The 17,593-nt window shown below is 44.7% G+C and overlaps 1 protein-coding gene across 1 annotated transcript in view; it reads right to left on the bottom strand.

Moving 5' to 3' along the window:
• The window catches only part of DMBT1 (deleted in malignant brain tumors 1), a 93,250-nt gene extending 76,429 nt beyond the window's left edge, over positions 1–16,821 (bottom strand). Inside the window, exons 1-4 of the mRNA XM_045040780.1 lie at positions 16,697–16,821; positions 8,007–8,063; positions 6,042–6,071; positions 857–886 (exon numbers count right to left, since the gene is read on the bottom strand). Coding sequence (XP_044896715.1) covers positions 857–886; positions 6,042–6,071; positions 8,007–8,063; positions 16,697–16,757 — 178 coding nt within the window. The 5' untranslated portion in view covers positions 16,758–16,821. The remainder of the gene's footprint in view (positions 1–856; positions 887–6,041; positions 6,072–8,006; positions 8,064–16,696) is intronic.
• Between the last annotated feature and the right edge of the window lie 772 nt (positions 16,822–17,593).

Raw genomic sequence — 17,593 nt, 5'->3', positions numbered from 1 at the left:
CCCTCCCAGGCCACTTTTGGACCCTCAGGGCAGCTTCTGAAAGGACAGAGATTGGTCTCAACAGAGCCAAGAACCCCATGGTAGGATCCACTGTCCTAAGTGGTCACATCAAGGACTCTGACATATCAAATTCAGTGCAAAGTGTGCACAGATGCTCAGAGGTTGAGGAAAGATGGATAGATTTAGTAAGAATAGTGAACAGAGGCAAAGGCACCTGTTCTGGGTTCAAATTTCTGCCCAGACACTTCCCCACCCTGTGGCCTTAGACATATAACTATTGACAAGTGACCAATCTGTGCCCCAGTTTCCTCATCTGCAACTTGGGGGTAATAATACTACTTACCTCAAAGTGTTGGAAAGATTTCATGATAATAGCACTTACTGTGTGCATTAGCTGAGCACGTACTACGTGCCAAGCAGTATTTTAAATGATTTTTTTATATATTAACTCATTTGGTGTATGAAACTGATTTTGTGCAAGGTACATAGAAAGTGCTTCGGAGATGTAAGTTATCATCAAGATAACTATCACTAAGAAGAGGCACTGGCTTTTTTTCACCTATCTCTCCTGACACCAAGCTGAAGCTAATCTCACGCAACAAATGAGCGAGAAGCAGAGAGAAGGAAGGAGGATGACAGTGAGACTGGCTGAGTGCGGATCTGGGGCACGCCTAGGGTCTCAGCATCCACTGATCCTTCCCTCTCCATCCCTGCGTTCTAAAGGACAGGTGCTAGCCCTGTGGCCAAGACTGCACTCAGCCTCAACTAGCCAACAGCAGCAGCAACAGCAGCAGAACTGGCTGGCTCAGCCAGTGAGCAAAACCCCAGGAAGACAAGTAAAGAAAAAATGTCTTACCATAGTCTGTAGTCAAGGGGTTCCACAGACCTAGACAGAAACAAAATTCACCTTGAAACAGAGGTTCTGCTGTTTATAAATGATGTACAGTCACAGAAATTGGCTTGAGCGTTACCTTGCAACCATGCCAGGGGGCGTTGTGGCTCACTCTTGGGTCTCTGTGCCGACAGTGTTCTTGCAGTGTTTGGGGTTTTGCAAGAATAGATTACAAGTGGGCTGGATATGGAGTGTTTGATAATTTTAGATGTGATGAAGTACATGCCTCTTTACGCTGCCCACTTATGCTACAGTTTATAGCGTAATCTGTTCGCAGAAAGAAGGGCTAGACAAGAAAAGGCAGCGTAGACGGGTTTCCAGGATTCTGGATGCCAGGTGAATCCTCCTTCCAGTCTGAAATTTGAGTGGAGTCAGCACTCAGAATAGCCACTCAGAGGCCCCCTAAAAAAGTATTTATTCTGGCAGCAGATGACCTCTTCCTTCTGATCCATACCCTGTGAAATTTCTAGTCTATCTTGAAGAAAACCGACATCTAGAGAACCTTGGATCTTTATCATCAGTGAGGCCACTCTAAAGCTCTCCGTGCCCTTCGACTTCAGATTAACCCTAAGGACACCTTCAGGGGCCATCAGACTTAATTTTAGTTTTTGAGTTTCTTTTTTTGAGCAAATCGCATTCTATTTGTGAGGATTGATAGGTCATGACCTTTCTATGTTTTTAGAGGTCTTCCAAAGGACAAAAAGAATATTTATTCATTAGAAGAAAATAGGATAGGGGTGCCTGGTGGCTCAGTCGGTTAAGCATCCGACTTCGGCTCAGGTCATGATCTCACAGTTCGTGAGTTTGAGCCCCGCATCAGGCTCTGTGCTGACAGCTTGGATTCTGCTTCGGTTCTGTGTCTCCCTCTGTCTTTGCCACTCCCCACTCATGCTCTGTCTTTCTCTCTCTCTCTCAAAAATAAACTTATAAAAAAAACTTTAATAAAAGAAAAGAAAACAGAATAAAATCATTCTTATAGTCACTATATGGGTTCACTGGATCCTTTTAGAAGTCCAAGATACATTATGGGCTCTCAGTGATCCCCTTCTTCCTATATCTTGAGACATTTTGCTATTTCATCATTTGAGAAATTGGTTCATCATTACTCATTAATTATTAACTATCATAAAAAAAGAGTTCTATAATAAAGACAAAGAGAGAACTGTGGCATTATCTAGAAGAAAAAAAATGGAATGGTAGGCTTCATCTAGAAGAAAAATGGAACGGGTCACCATTTCTCAGTGACCCAAATATCACCGTAGCTTTCAAGAGGGTATTTTTTTAAAGACTGGAGACACTGTCTTTGTAGGATGCTTTTGGCTTTCATTGAATTAAATTAAGAATTCAGAACCTTTCATTACTTGTTATCAATGATAAAGAGAAGAAAATTGACAAAGGAAGATGTTTCACAATAACTAGATGAGTCAGAAGAGGAACATAAAGAGATAGCAGTCCTGTAGATGCTAACAGTAATGGTGAAATTGCTTGTACAATTGAAATCTCAGACTCTGAGCCTTCAAATCACGATAACGTAGAGGAACTTCCTCAAATTCAAGAATCAAAGAGTCAGTAATATAATTCTAAGTACAAAAACAAAATATAGTGCGCTCACTCACTTCAGTGGAAAGGATTTCATCAGTGATATTTCTCAGCAAGAACTTGGACCATCTCATTTTGCTAAAAGGACATGTGATGGTAACACTTTTACTTTTTCTAATGCTAATGTGCCAAAATCTACTTCATACAGGAGATCTGTTATGTTTAAATTCTTACTATAAATTTTAATAAATTTTCTTTCACCATCTCTTTTTTCTTAACTTCCTGGTACAGGGAAAGTTAAGGCATTTGACAAACTTCTCCAGATTCTTTGTAAATGTGAGTCCTGCTGGGAGCAGAACTCAGGGGTTCAGAGATCTGTCTCTCTCTAGCAAAACCAACAGGCCAGGGAGGGGACTGGATGCCAGAGAACCACCCCATTTGTCTCAACACTTTGAATGTGGGTTCCACACTGGACTTCTCCAGCTGCCCTGCTTCATATTGTTGATGACCCAGTAACAGGGCCAGTGAGGCCATGTAGCTGCACGCCCCTGAGCATGGAGAAGCAATCCAAAATGGAAACAAGAAGCTAGAACATTCTTTCAACAGAGGCCACACACCTAGGAAATGTCTGCACCAGAACATCCCCACCTCATTTCTGACATGCCATCCCGCTCCCACACTCAAGGACATGATGACAGACATGCCTGAGAGAGTCCTCTGTTGAAAACTCTGACATTTAAACACAGTACAGATGACACCACACAATTCCTATTTTCTTGTTTCAGGTATCTTGCTTAGTCACATGGCAGTCAATAAACATCCAACTCAGAAGCTCTGAGATCCAGAGTCCTGACAACATTCAGCCATAGCACCAAACAGAACACTAAGGTTGTCTCTGGTTGGGCTATTTGTGCACAGTCTGAACAGACACTTTTCCACAAATGTACTGAGACCCACTTGCTTTCTTCCAGCAATCAACCACAGAGCTGTAGATGATGTCGGCTGCCATTTTGGAAATGAGGGTAAATCACTTGGAAAGAACAGCTCCCACTTCTTTGTTTTCCAGGAACAGAAATAGTCTGGTCTCTACTGCTGGGTACCATGTCCAAGGCAGTTGAGCCATCAGAATGAACCAACCGGGAAAAGCTTCAAAGAGATCTCAAAAGATATTCCCCCCAAAGACCTAGTCACTTTCCAAGGGAGCTGGTCCCTTTCCATCTAGACTCAACCATTGCCCCAAATCTTCTGGAGTAATTATTGTGTACATTTGAACATGGCATACATCATTGTTCTAGAGGGGGTGAGGAGGGCCTGAAGAAGAGCTTGAGTATGAAAACAAACCGGTGTCATCAAACCAGCCCATATCTACTGGCTAGGCCACTCCAGTTATTCTAGAAGGGAAGCCTAAGGGGACTGTGTGGTGACCGCAATAGCACTCTGGAAAGTGCTCTGGACCTTAAACACATTTACTGAAGAAGTGTTACATCTTCATAGTTGAGAACAACACCATGTTTTACTATTTATATGTACTATCTCAGGTCATCTTTACCCCAACCCAGTATCCCCACTTATAGACAAGGACACGGAGTCACAAACATTGAACAAATGAGTCCAAGGACATACAGACTCCACCTCTATTGTCAAGGCTTTCAGCTATCATCCTGCACTGACTTTTGTCACAGCCACTGCCTGCTACCAACCCACTCCTTGTGGTTCTTGCAAGGAAAGTGGTCCACGCCAACCTACTTTCCATAAACTCAACAAAATGAGGTTTTCAATATGAAGTCACCCAGCAGCCTTGACTAAATTTCCATATTGTTTTTGTGTGGCACCACTCCAGGATAAGAGTGCTTTCAATCATTGTGGTTTTCATCTTTAAGAAGGCTTTCATCTTACATCTGTCACAAGCCCCCAGATTAGTTCATCCTCTCAGGTACCATCTACTCTGCCATATAGTCTGCGTCTATCTCAGTGGAGTTAAGGATGTTGTGGATGGAAGCTGTGTATAAGCCCTCTTCATTAAGTCTCACTATCTCCAAGAAAATGGCCAACTTAAGGGGTTGGTACAGGGGGGATAGGATGACACAAAGCAGAGACCGTGCTACATTGCTCATTTTTAATATGTCAGTTCAAGATACGATCGAAGGACGAGCTTCCCACGGATTTGCTCATGAACGCATCTCTGGCTTTGCCTTCCACCAACTCCATCCATATTTAGACAAGAATTTAGAAGGCAAACAAGAATCAAGTACAGCTGTGGCTCTTAACCCATTTGCTCCAAAAGACAAATGATATTCTACCACCAATGGCAGGCGACACTTCAAAAACTCTATTAACTGGAAGTCTCTTTTTTTTTTTTTTTTTTAATTTTTTTTTAGTTAGAGCTTTGGAAAATGTGTCAAGGGCAGTTTGGAAAATGGAACCTAGAGATAACCTCCCATCAGGGCAGTACCCTGGCTAGATGGCTAAGCATGGAGGAGGGGAGTATCTAATGGCAGAAACAGGGTGGCTATCGTCCATCTGAGTCTGTACCTGTTCCTTCACATTCCTGACAGCAAATGCAGTGAAGAACAGAAAACCACTCTTCCTTCGTGCTCTGTCTGGTGAATTCCTTCACTAGCTCCAGACCTGAGTTCACCTGTGACTATCTTGGAGCTGGTCTCTTTCTCATAGCCTGATCACATCTCTCTTGCCATGTACCTCTTGCTCCAGCATTTCCCACAGCTGTACTTGTAACTGTATGATTACTGTCTATCTTGCCATTAGACCATAAGTCCCTGAGATTGGGAGACACATTCCCCTGAAACGCCACACAGGGAGCCCACACTGTAGTCTCTCCTGCATAGAAGGGTCCATGGCAGGACTGGTTCTCGCCAAATGAGGTAGCAAAGATATTGAGGCCATTTGGAAAGGGGTGTAAACGTTCAATGTTAGCAATGCACTTGTTGAAAAGCCTTGATATCAATCAGTCAGACTTATGATGCAGCCATGAACCACTTGGGAAAATGTTACCAACTTAAATGTACTTGACACTGAGCAAAATACAGACATTAAGAAAAAAGTAAGTAAAAACAGATAGCACTTAAATTACATATATATGTATCTCTGCCACTGTCTTTGGAAATTCTTAGCAATGTCATGCTTCTGGAATTACACTCCAAACATAAAAACTTAATTCAGTACTGGGCCATGCAGCATAGTTGCTCAAAGTGCGGTCTACGGACCATCTTCATTTTCAGTTACGTAAGAGTTCAGATTCCTGAGCCTCAAACCGGACCCTCCAAATCAGGGTCTCTGAAGGGAAGGAAGGTAGATCCCAAGAACTGGCATTCAAAAAATATCCTCATTGATTCTGATGTACATAAAAGTTTGAGGCAAAGGCAAAATAAAATTGAAGAAGAACATAACAGTATAACTACTTGGTCCATTTATTCTATAACTGAAAGAAGCTTCTATTGTCTTTGTATTTCTACAAAGGACACAAATCATGCTTTTGTGTAGACCGCATACCATTCACTAAAGGCAGTGTTTGTGCTTAAGATGTAAATAACTGTATAGGATAATAATTAAATTCTAAACCAAATTCAGACATTGTTTTGAAAGTACTCACCAGGTGTTGTGAGAAGATCTGATTGGGAAACTACAAAGGAATAAAAGAAAAATCAGACATGAGTGTGTTTCATCTACAGGGATCCTGACCAAGAAATCCACATATGAACCATTGGTTTTCTTCTGGTTGACTCCGAAGTAGAGTTATAGCCACTGCATGTGGATCAACGTCAACAGATCTGTAATCTGTCTTTGAAACTTCATTCAAATTGATAAAGACTTCTTGAGTCTCTGGTGCGTGGAGAACAAAATGCTAAGCTAGTCCCAAGAAACACGGTGACTTAAAAAAAAAGGCTTTTTACATCTGAAGAATAAATTCACTGTAACACTCTTTAATAATGTGGGCACTTGTTTCTGCATACTTCCTGCTGCAGATATTTCTGTATTTCATTAAAATAGAAATGAACGTTTCATCCCTGGAGAAAAGCAAATTAGGCTTGTACCTAATTTCGTACAAATGTGGGACCCATTCCTTTTCTTATTTCTTTGAGGGAACGTAGCCTGGCCGGTTCGTATGAATGGGTATGAGGAGCTGAGAAGGCGGGCTTTGGCTTCTCGGTTCTTGACTGGCTGAAATCACTAAAAGCATAGATTGGCAACTGTTGGGTCCAAAAAACAGTCAAGTGGCTTTGTGTTGACAAAGACAGTGGGGAGGTGAAAATGTCTTTCCTTTCTCGTAAAATGACAGAGGTGGTCACTTACTGAGACTTACTGACCCTCGATTAAATTCGCATTTAATCGGGAGAATTAAACGAGAGACGTAGATCGAATGTATATCAGACTGGCTGGCGTGTTGTCGGCAAACAACAGATGTCAGCCACCGTTGCAATAAGAATTACAATGATGACGATATTTCTACAATTTCCAACACTCACTGTCTTTAAGTACGTCACCCACATTGTCTCATTTGGCCCTCATGGCAACCCATAATGGTAGGATCCCCTCCTCTTAGAGAGAAGTAAACTGAAGTTGACTTAGCAGTAAAATAAGTTGGTCAAAGCACCATTGTTTCCACTTTCCTGATGGACAAATCAGTTTGGAGAGGAAGAGAGGTCATTGCTATCATGATTCTGCCTTGAGCTATGTAATATGCATTATCTCTTGGAGGCCCCCCTGAGCAGATGGCCCATGTCTTCCCCATGGCCACAGTCATGTGCGTTGTGGGGGCAGTGCCACAGGTAGGATCGGTTTCCTGAGCAGCACACATCGTCCAGGACAACCTGTGCTGAGCCCTGACCAAACCACGCAGTTGCTCAGATGCTATTCAAGAGCTTTCCATGTATCATCCTGGTTAGTCCTCAAAACAACCCATGGAAAAACGGAGGCTCTGGAAGGTGACCCAAGACCAACTGGCTGGTAGGCAATAAGGGGCAGGACTTGTACTCAGGCCAGTTGCTCTTACCCATGGCACAGTTTTGCCTCTTGGCATCTATATATTTAACATTGAACTATGTGACCCAAATCATAAGGTCTGCACTTTTGCACAGGCAGGCACACCCGTGCACACACAGGGCTAGAAGAAGATAAAGAAACAGCAGAAGAAGTTACTATTTAAAACATCAACCAAGGCAGAGGCATTCACTGTTTCCCCAACACTTGATAAAAATTCTAGAAAAGAAGAGAAATCATAACTGATTATATCCAGAGTCTTAGTTAGATCCTCCTGTCCACACCTGCCTCTGCTGCGTCTCTGAGTGGCTGCAACCCCCAGGGAACACCCTGAGGGGGAGAGATCTTAGGAAAGGGGTGTCACTGGGCAGAGGCCAGCATGAAGACTCAGGACCTATCTTCTGGTCAGTGTGGAACCTTACGAGGAAGAGGCCCGGGCCCTGGTAGACCCCATCAGAAGAGGCCCTTCCTTGCCCTACAACTAAAACCCAGCAAGAATCTCCATAGCAGGCCCTCCTGAGTCCTTGGGGGTGGCGTTGGGCCCCACAACCACCCAATCCCAGAGTTCAGTTACCACCTGCTGTCTGTGTCTCTTCAGAAGTGGCTTCTATGGTTGATTCTGTCACTGATCTTTCTGAAAAATACAAAGAAAAAGGGCCAAATGAGAACTCTTTTGAAAACCAGTGTTAAATCTCACCTCCCTGCTAATTCACGCAGAGGAGGGGGCGGCATCACACTTTACTTTGGAGGGTAAGCTGGGCCTCACTCATTAATTAATTCACTCAGCAAACATGGACTGATCTCTCACTGCCCATGAGACACTGCACTGAAAGTCGGGGAGAAGGGAGGACTCCATCACAGAGGACAAGACTCCATTCTCTGGAGCTTAGAGACGACTCAGCATCCAGTCTCGGTAGCCAGTAATCCAGTCTTACCCTTGAGAGGAAAACAGAGCACAGGGTGGGAATCTCAAAGTGAACGATTTATGGGCTTAGAAGGAGGGCAGGAAAATTCCAGAGAGAAGCAGATATTTCATCTAGACTTGAAAAAAGGCAACAAATGTCAAGAAAATATGGAGCAGAAGTAGGATTGCCAGACAAAAATTACAGGAGTCCCAGTTAAGTTGGGATTTCAAATAAACAAGGATATTTCGTAATGTAAGTATATCCCAAATACTGTATGGGACATACTATACTAAAAAGTTATCTTAAAAAAAGTCTTATTTGAATTTCAAATAAACAATGGGTACTTCTTTAGTGTAAGTATGTCCCAAATAAATTTGCATGGGACACACTTACACGCACACACACACACAAACCAAAAATATTTTTTTATAAATCTGAAGTTCAAATTTAACTAGGTGCATTGTATTTTTATTTGCAATATCTGAATACTCTGGTGGAAAGGCATCCTGTAGGTGGCAGTAAACACATTCTCTTCACTGACCTTTTTTTTTTTAATTTTTAAATTTTTTTATTTTTTACATTTATTTATTTTTGCGAGACAGAGAGAGACCAAGCACAAGCAGGGGATGGGCAGACAGAGAAGAAGACACAGAATCCGAAGCAGGCTCCAGGCTCTGAGCTGTCAGCACAGAGCCCGACACGGGTCTCGAACTCACAAACGCAAGATCATGACCTGAGCTGAAGTTGGCCGCTCAACCGACTGACCCACCCAGGCACCCCTTCACTGACCTTTATTTAACCCCCTCGCCAGGTGAACTGATGCCCTCCATCCTCCCTGTAAACCTACCAATCACTAGGGCTGGTACACTGTTTCCTAGCATCCTGGCAACTTCCATCCTAACCAGCTTAGTTGTACAATCAGCTAGAGGCAGGTATGAGCCTCAACCTTGATTATGCCAGTCGTCCTTGGATTAAATTCAATTAAATATTAAGTACATCGATGAAATGTGGGTAAAAAGAAAATGATGGCTTTCTATAAAAATGAGGCTGAATGCTTTGGAAATAAAATCAAGGTACTAAAAAGAAATCAGGCGAGAGAGACACTGAAGAATATAAGAAAGACATACAACCACAGGAAAGACGTACAACCACATGAGAATGTCTGTGTTCATACCACTTTGCAAGTGTCTTTCATTTCACGCTTCCCTTTAGAAAAAGGCTAGAAATTACAGATATGCAAAATTGGTATGGTTTATGCAAGAAAGACATTGGAGAACCACGGAAGATCCCTACTGGGAGAAAGTCCTAAGGCAGCAAATTGGTGAATCAAAGTGTATTTATGTGTCTTAAGTTAAAGCGAAACACTTAAAATATGTATCCTAGCTTATGGTTCCCCATTTTAAACAACATTTTTGAGTAACCAACAAACTCCCTGTTCCAGCTCCATAAGAATAAGTTCTTTTGGAGCAACGGTTCTTCAAGCAGGGGCCACGAGTCAGCAGCAGCAGCCAGCACCCGGAATGTGTTAAAAATGCAAATTCTTAGGGCTCCCCCAGAACTACGCATCAGGAGTTCTGGAAGTGGTGCCCAAATACGTGTGTTTACTAAGCACTCCAGGTGACTCTGACACATTGGAAAACCACTGTGCAACAGCATATGTAAAGGAAACGTAACAGCGAGTTCAACAGTATGGTGAGATACACTTCCTTAGACAACCACTTACGCAGCCCCTATAGGACGCTGGACCCCTCAGGCAGGGGATGTATTGACATTGCGTGATGCCTCCACTGTCCTTTGTAAATTTGCTCTAGCAGGTGAGGCGTCCAGGTAAGCAACTGGTGAACAGGAAACTAAGGGCTCCAGCTGAGGGATGTCCAGGAGTCTAGCGGAGATCATATGTGATTCCCCGGCACAATTCCAGGAAGTACAAACAGAGATGAGCCAGGCAGAGGGGAAGACGTGGGGCAAAATGGGCTCTGAGGAGGTAGGGACACTACTTCTACACTAACTAAAGGGCTCCTTCGAAACAGTCTTATAAGAATAAGAATAAAAAACAGTATTTATAAGAATAAAATACAAACTCTAGGGGCACCTTGGTGGCTCAGTTGGTTAAGCATCCAACTCTTGGTTTCGGCCCAGGTTGTGATCTCACGGTTCGTGGGTTTGAGTCCCACGTTGGGCTCTGGGCTGACAGCTGTGGAGCCTGCTTGGGATTCTCTGTCTCCCTCTCTTTCTGCCCCTCCCCCACTTACACACACATTCTCTCTCTCTCTCTCTCTCTCTCAAAAATAGAATAAGTAAACATTAAAAAAAAAAACACAAAAAATACAAACTCTATGCAAAGCTTCTTGGCTGTCTCCTGCAGAGGGAGAGATAGACAAATTAGGTTTCTGGATGGAAGGACTGAATACAGAAATGTCATTCACTGTAGACCAATTTGGGTTTACTATCATTCCCATCCAAAGATTCTTCTTTGAGAGGTTCTTTTAAAAAAGGGTTCTGGGGGCGCCTGGGTGGCGCAGTCGGTTAAGCATCCGACTTCAGCCAGGTCACGATCTCGCAGTCCGTGAGTTCGAGCCCCGCGTCAGGCTCTGGGCTGATGGCTCGGAGCCTGGAGCCTGTTTCCGATTCTGTGTCTCCCTCTCTCTCTGCCCCTCCCCCGTTCATGCTCTGTCTCTCTCTGTCCCCCAAAAAATAAATAAACGTTGAAAAAAAAATAAAAAAAAATAAAAAAGGGTTCTGAAGTTCATTAGGAAACATTAACAGCCTAAAACTAAGTTCTTGAAAAGGAAAGATCCTGATGGGGCAAAGTGGGGGTGCTGGGAGTGGGACCTGTACACCCAGGAGCTTGGGGGACACAGGAACATAGGTTTAAATTCTAGTGCTGCTGCTCCTTTGCCCTCTAAACATGAGCAATCATTAACCTCACTCTCCGTCTCCTTATCTGTATGAGGATAATTACACGAACTCCTTCATTAGGTTATTGTGAAGACAAAACCAGAAAAAAAATACACCAAGTGTTTAAAATAGTGTCTGTCATGTAGCTGGCATTCAAAAAATTAGCTTTGAAATATTCAAAATATTAGCTATATTAGCTATATTCAAAATATAGCTATACGAATTAAATATATAGGGGGAAAAAAACCCTTATTCTAAAATAAAATACTGACTTCGCACCAGAAAGCAACATAATTTTCAGAATGAAAGAACTATAGATATTTAAACACACAAAAATAAGAAACTCGTTAGAGACCAGATACGCTGTTAAACATCTTAAATGCTATTAAACGTCTTAAAATACACAGGCCAGAGCCCCACAACAACACTTCAACCTGATCTGAAATGTAAGTACTGCTGAGGCGGAGAAACCCTGGGGTTGGACAAGGAAAAAATGACTTTTCTCTGAGTTCCCATTTCCAAAATACACGTCCTCATTTTATAGATTAGGAAACCGAGGTTCAGAGATGTTAAGTCACTTACCAAAGTCACATAGCTAAGAGCTCCCTTTCCTTGCCTCATACCATCAATTTCAACTTACAGAAATTGCAGGGTATTTTATTCTTTCCTTTTAATGTTTATTTGTGTATTTTTGAGGGGGGGTGTAAAAAGGGCTGAGAGAGAGGGAGACAGAGAATCCCAAGAAGGCTCGGCGCTCTCAGCACAGAGCCTGATGTGGGGCTTCAACTCACGAACCGCGAGATCACAACCTGAGCTGAAATCAAGAGTCAGACGCTCAACGGACTGAACCACGCAGGCGCCCCGCAAAGTATTTTATTCTTAAACAATACTGTTCAAAGAACACCATATATATGTCTAGTCTGCCAGAAATTATATTTTCTGCTTATTTGTGAGATTTAAATTTCAGCTGACACTTTCACTGGTTCACACATTCTCACACCTTCAAACATCAGTCAGGCTGACGGCATCCACATTTCTGTATCCATCCTGCTTTTTACCCTTTGCATAGGAAAGAATGTATAAGACATAAAAAGAAATAAACCCATAAATCTTAACAAACGTATACTGTTGTTTCCTTATCACACTTCTGGCCCGGGGGCATGTCTCGTGAGAAAATGCCAAGGCCGATATCAAAAAGGTTGCTGCCTGTGTTCTCCTCTATGATTTTGATGGCTTCCCGTCTCGCATTTAGGTCTTTTCACCCATTTTTAATTTAGCGTCCCAGAAACTATATATACAAGGAAACAGAAATCCTGCTCAGGACCTGGCATGAGGTCGTGCCTTTGGGGACGGCTCACAGGCACAATGGCTCTGGCCCAGCTGGCCCCGCACTGGAGCATTCAGGCTGCATCACTATGTTCAGCATGAGCCAGGCACTCTGTCAGGCTCTTGGAAATGCAAGATGTGGAGCCAGGTCCTAAATGAGCAAGACGCTGCCCTCCAGTGCCTCCCAGCATAGCAGGATCCCTAGAAAAATCCACAGATAATTTGGTGCAAGATGTCATGGAAAAATAAGAGTGATAACCATAGGGATGATACACTCTGTGTATCTGTATACGTGCCTGTTTGTGAGTGTGTGTGTGTGTGTGTGTGTGTGTGTGTGTGTGTTTGTGTTAAGAGTATATGTCAGGGAAAGATTCCTGGACAGGACAGGTATGTCTGCGGTATTTAAAAATAGCAGCTAAGGGTGCCTGGGTGGTCAGTCGGTTAAGCATCTGACTTCAGCCCAGGTCACAATCTCGGGTTTGCAAGTTCGAGCCCCGCATTGGGCTCTGTGCTGACAGCTCAGAGCCTGGAGCTTGCTTTGAGTTCTGTGTCTCCCTCTCTTTCTCCCCTTCCCTGCTCATGCTCTGTCTCTCTCTCTCTCTCTCTCTCAAAAATGAATAAACATTAAAAAATAAATAAATAAAATAAAATTGAGATGAAATGGACAAATTACTTGAAAAAGTAATTTACCAAAACTGACAGAAGAAAGAGAAAATGTGAACAGTCCTGTATCTACTGAGTAAATTGAATTTTGAATTAAAAACTTTCAACACAGGGCGCCTGGGTGGCTCTGTCGGTTGAGTGTCCGACTTCGGCTCAGGTCATGATCTCGTGGTTCATGAGTTTGAGCCCCGCGTCGGGCTCTGTGCTGACAGCTCGGAGCCTGGAGCCTGCTTCCTATTCTGTGTCTCCCTCTCTCTCTGCCCCTCCCGTACTCACACTGTGTGTCTCTCTCTTTCAAAAATAAACATTAAAAAATTAAAAAAAATTGTTTTAAATAAAATAAGAATAGCAGCTAGATTTAGCCAGGTGAAGGCAAGGGAGAGGGGGAAGAAGACTGTAACCAGATAAAGGGAACAGCATGAGTGTTGTCAACATGGCAGAAACAGCATCACTGGAGTGTGGCCACGGACTTTCTCCTTGTTCCAGAACATTCGGCACCTCAACCAGACTGAGTCACATAACTTTCACTGGTGAGTTTGTGCAACAATCGTGCTCTGAAGAAAGGAGAACTGCTCAGGATGGTGATTCAGGAGTGCCTCCCCGTGTCCCACAACCCCCCCCCCACCCCGCCCCCTGTCCAGATGTCACCCACATTAAACACCTTCTCACAATGTCTGAAAACCCCTTCATTCGTTTTCTTATTTCAGGCATCAGTCATTGCTAAAACCCCTGCGAAGCTGTGGAAAGGGGTACACACAAGGCTCAGCAACCTGCTGGAATTCATTTGTAAGCAGTTATTACTTCCTCGTTTTGCAAAACGTTGGCCTTCAAGAAATGGGACCAAAGGAAGTTACATTAAAAATTTTCTTGCAGGGGCACCTGCGTGACTCAGTTGGTTAAGCATCCGACTTCAGCTCAGGTCATGATCTCACGGTCTGTGAGTTCCAGCCCCGCTTCGGGCTCTGTGCTGACAGCTCAGAGCCTGAAGCCTGTTTCAGATTCTGTGTCTCCCTCTCTCTGCCCCTCCCCCGCTCATGCTCTGTCTCTCTCTATCTCAAAAATAAATAAAAACATTTAAAAAAATTTAAAAAAAATGTTCTTGCAATAACTGTAGGGTTCTAGAAAAAGTTGCAGGGCTAATACGGAGATCCCACACACCCTGACCCAACTCCTCTGATGCTACCCAAAACGACCGGGGCGCATTTGTCCTGACTACCAAATCAGTGCTGGTACGTTCCCACTCACTAAACTCCAGGGTTTATTTGGATGTCACTTGCTTTTGCTTTTTCTCTCCCAGGATCCAATCCAAGACACCACTGGCCCTTAGGTAGTTAGGTTTGGATAAAACGTTAGGACAGCGTCTAGAGGCTTAAAAGTGAGCAGTTCCAAGGTGCCCTCTATGGGCCGGACACTGGGCGGTGACTTCCCGTCGATGTGACCCTAGGAGGTTGGAACACGGTCGCATATCACAAACCAGTAAAGGGAGGCTTGCAGAGGCCCCAGAGCTGGCAAACGGCAGCGCCAAAGACGTGGCTAGGAGACGCAGGGGTTCCACGGCCCCTCCAGCCCCGCACAAACCTGGGGGCACTGAATTTTTCTCAGGAGTTTGTGCGGGGACCAAAGTTGAGGACGGTGCCCGCTGCCATGGCCGGCGGGCACCCAGCTCGCCCACGGGGGCTCCAGCCCCAAGCCAAATGCCGAGGTTTGTCTCCTGGGCTCTTTTCGAGAAGCAGCAAGAGTCGGCGGGCCAAGACGGCTCCCTGAATGCCAGCGGACCGCCTCCAGGGTTCAAACCCCGGCCCAGCCGCTCACCCGCTGCTGACCCGGCCCAAACCGCGTAACCTTTCTGAACCTCAGTTTCCTCGTCTGCAATGCGGCAGTGGTGACGCTTAACTGTGGGGCTGTTGGCAGGTTTAGATCGGAAAACACAGGCACACCCTCCACCCGAGCACCTGGTACAGAGAGAGCACGTTGCAGAGGGTCATCCCCCACGTCGACACAGCAAGCACCGGCGCGCGCGCGCGTGCGTGCGCGCACGCGCGTTTGTGCATGCGCATGCCTATAACACCCGCTAGTAAAACCACGAGTTGCCGCAATCCGAGATCCCTGCGGCCGTAAGCCCCTCTGCGGGTAACAACCGGGGAACTCGCACCCTGTCCCTCAGGGGCTGATGTGGATCTCGTGTCCCTCCTCAGCCAGTCCAAGTCCAGGGATTAATGTCCTCTAGATAAAAGCCAGAGCTAACAACACTCCCCCCCCCCCCCCATTTGCAAGTATTTTGATGGAGACGAAGTTTCCAGCCCCCAGACTGCCCAGAGCCGGTACCCACTGCCCGGGGCCAGTATCCACTGGCGTCCTCCTGACAAGAAAAGAAGGTGGGCGCCCTCGGTCACCATGTAGTCAGTACCCCGTTGACGTAGAACTGGCCCGCCCCCCATCACCAGCGCGGCGAGGGCCTCATCACCGGGGTGCTGCTTCCACGAAGGCCGTTTCCCAAATGAACCTCTAGCTTGGGAGCTTCCCCTACAAAGCCTGGGGGTAGGCGTGCGAGTTCTAGAAGTTCTCTGGGAATTAGGGTTCTTTGGCCCCGTCTTCTGAAATTCACGAATGGAGCAAAAAGGTGACACCAAAGAAAGGGGGAGGGAGATAGAAGAGAAAAAGGAAGGAAGAAACGAAGGGAGGGAGGGAGAGGAGGAAGGAGGAAAGGGAAGCAAGGGAAAACGGAAGGGAGGAACTGAGGGAGAGACAGAGACAATGGGAAAAGGGAGAGAGATGGAGAGATCGCTAACAGGCAGACTGGCTAACCGGCCTGTTCACGTACTATCTCATACGTGGACACCGAGATTCCACAGTCACACTGATTTGCCTGTGGCTCTTTTGTGTCCGTTTGACCACCTGACACTCTAAGAACACAAAGATATTCATGAGTTGTTGAGCTTCTAAAGCGGTGAGTGACAGACACACATTTCGAGTCTTAATGATCTTGTCTGTGCTCAGCTCTTTGGCCTGTAAATATTACCAAGCCAGATATACCTGCAGAAATAAGTCACGTAATGAGCATTTTCGGGGGCTGTCTTACTGCCCGTTTTTATAGTACACAAACCATGTCCTCAACCAACGATCAAAATTTTAGGGCCTCTTAATAATACACACACACTTTTCCGTAACACCAGGGATTTTTCTAAGGCCAATCAATCATTTCCTTAGTTGAGCTACTCGCTGAAAACACTGACATAATGATCTACTTTTTCTAAGTACAACTATTGTATTTCTCAGCCAGAAACAAAAGGGGGGAGAAAAGAGCCATTCCTTCTAAGTACTAGCAATGACAATTATCAGCAAAGACTTGCCTCCTCCTTGATACAAAACTCCCCTCGAGATGGAAATTCTAACACCAGAGAATAAGTAGATACAATTTGCTATGATTTGGATTTGCAGGAGCGAAATGAATGAATATAATAATTAGATATAATACCTGCAGATAGAACTGGACCCAGTAAAAGACATATTTGGAAGATGACCGTGGAGATCCCCATTTTGCTGGGTTCTTCTCAACTGGAAGAAAAATACCTTGACATTTATAGGTTCCCAGCTGAAAGGAGGCGTGCCCACTAGGGTGGTATATTTCTACTGCTGCCATAAATCAGTGTACACTTGATCTTAGCCAAAAGGCCGAGAAGCGATTGCCATAAATCAGTGTAAAGGAAGTGAGGACTTTTGCTAACAGTTGATGGTTAATCTGTGGGAACAACTGAGGTGTGTTAGATTGATTGCTCTGTGAACGATCTGGCCATTCTCCAACTGCAGACACATTGACAGTGATACAATTCCCAACTTCCTTTTAGGTGAACCTGTAAGACTCTCAGGTGCTCTCTGAATACAGGCTTAAGTTTAATCTTGGAGAATTTGAATAAACTTTGGGGAAGTCAGCCCCAAGAATGGGGCATAGCAGGATGTGGGCTGCTGGGCAAACATAGAACGTGGTGCCAAGGGGAAATCATCTCTTTGGGATGATTTGTTCTGGCAGTGCGTGCCCTTGTTGGCCCCTTGCTTTGGAGAACAACATGATTGGAAAGTAGAAGGTACGAGGGGTGAGTGCATAGATTCCATGGGCTCGACCTAGCTTCCACCATCTTCTGGCTCTCACACTAATCCCATAGCACGGGAGCTGAGAAACCAAACCTCAGACCAAACCCCCTCCGACCATCTCACAGGCTCTGATTTCTTGGCCCTTGACGTTCACGTTGTGTAACTCTGGGAGCTTGGCAACCCCACAAAGCCTGCCCCTGACCTCCTCCTACCTTACAAACGGTCCCTCTCCTTGGGTTTGTCATGTAGGTATCACTTTTCCCTTTGGGACCCCCAGTCTTTA

This window comes from Felis catus, chromosome D2 (assembly GCF_018350175.1).
Source record: "Felis catus isolate Fca126 chromosome D2, F.catus_Fca126_mat1.0, whole genome shotgun sequence".
Lineage (NCBI taxonomy): Eukaryota > Metazoa > Chordata > Mammalia > Carnivora > Felidae > Felis > Felis catus.
The sequence above is the reverse complement of the archived record's forward strand: the minus strand, read 5'-3'. Positions and strand labels throughout refer to the sequence as shown.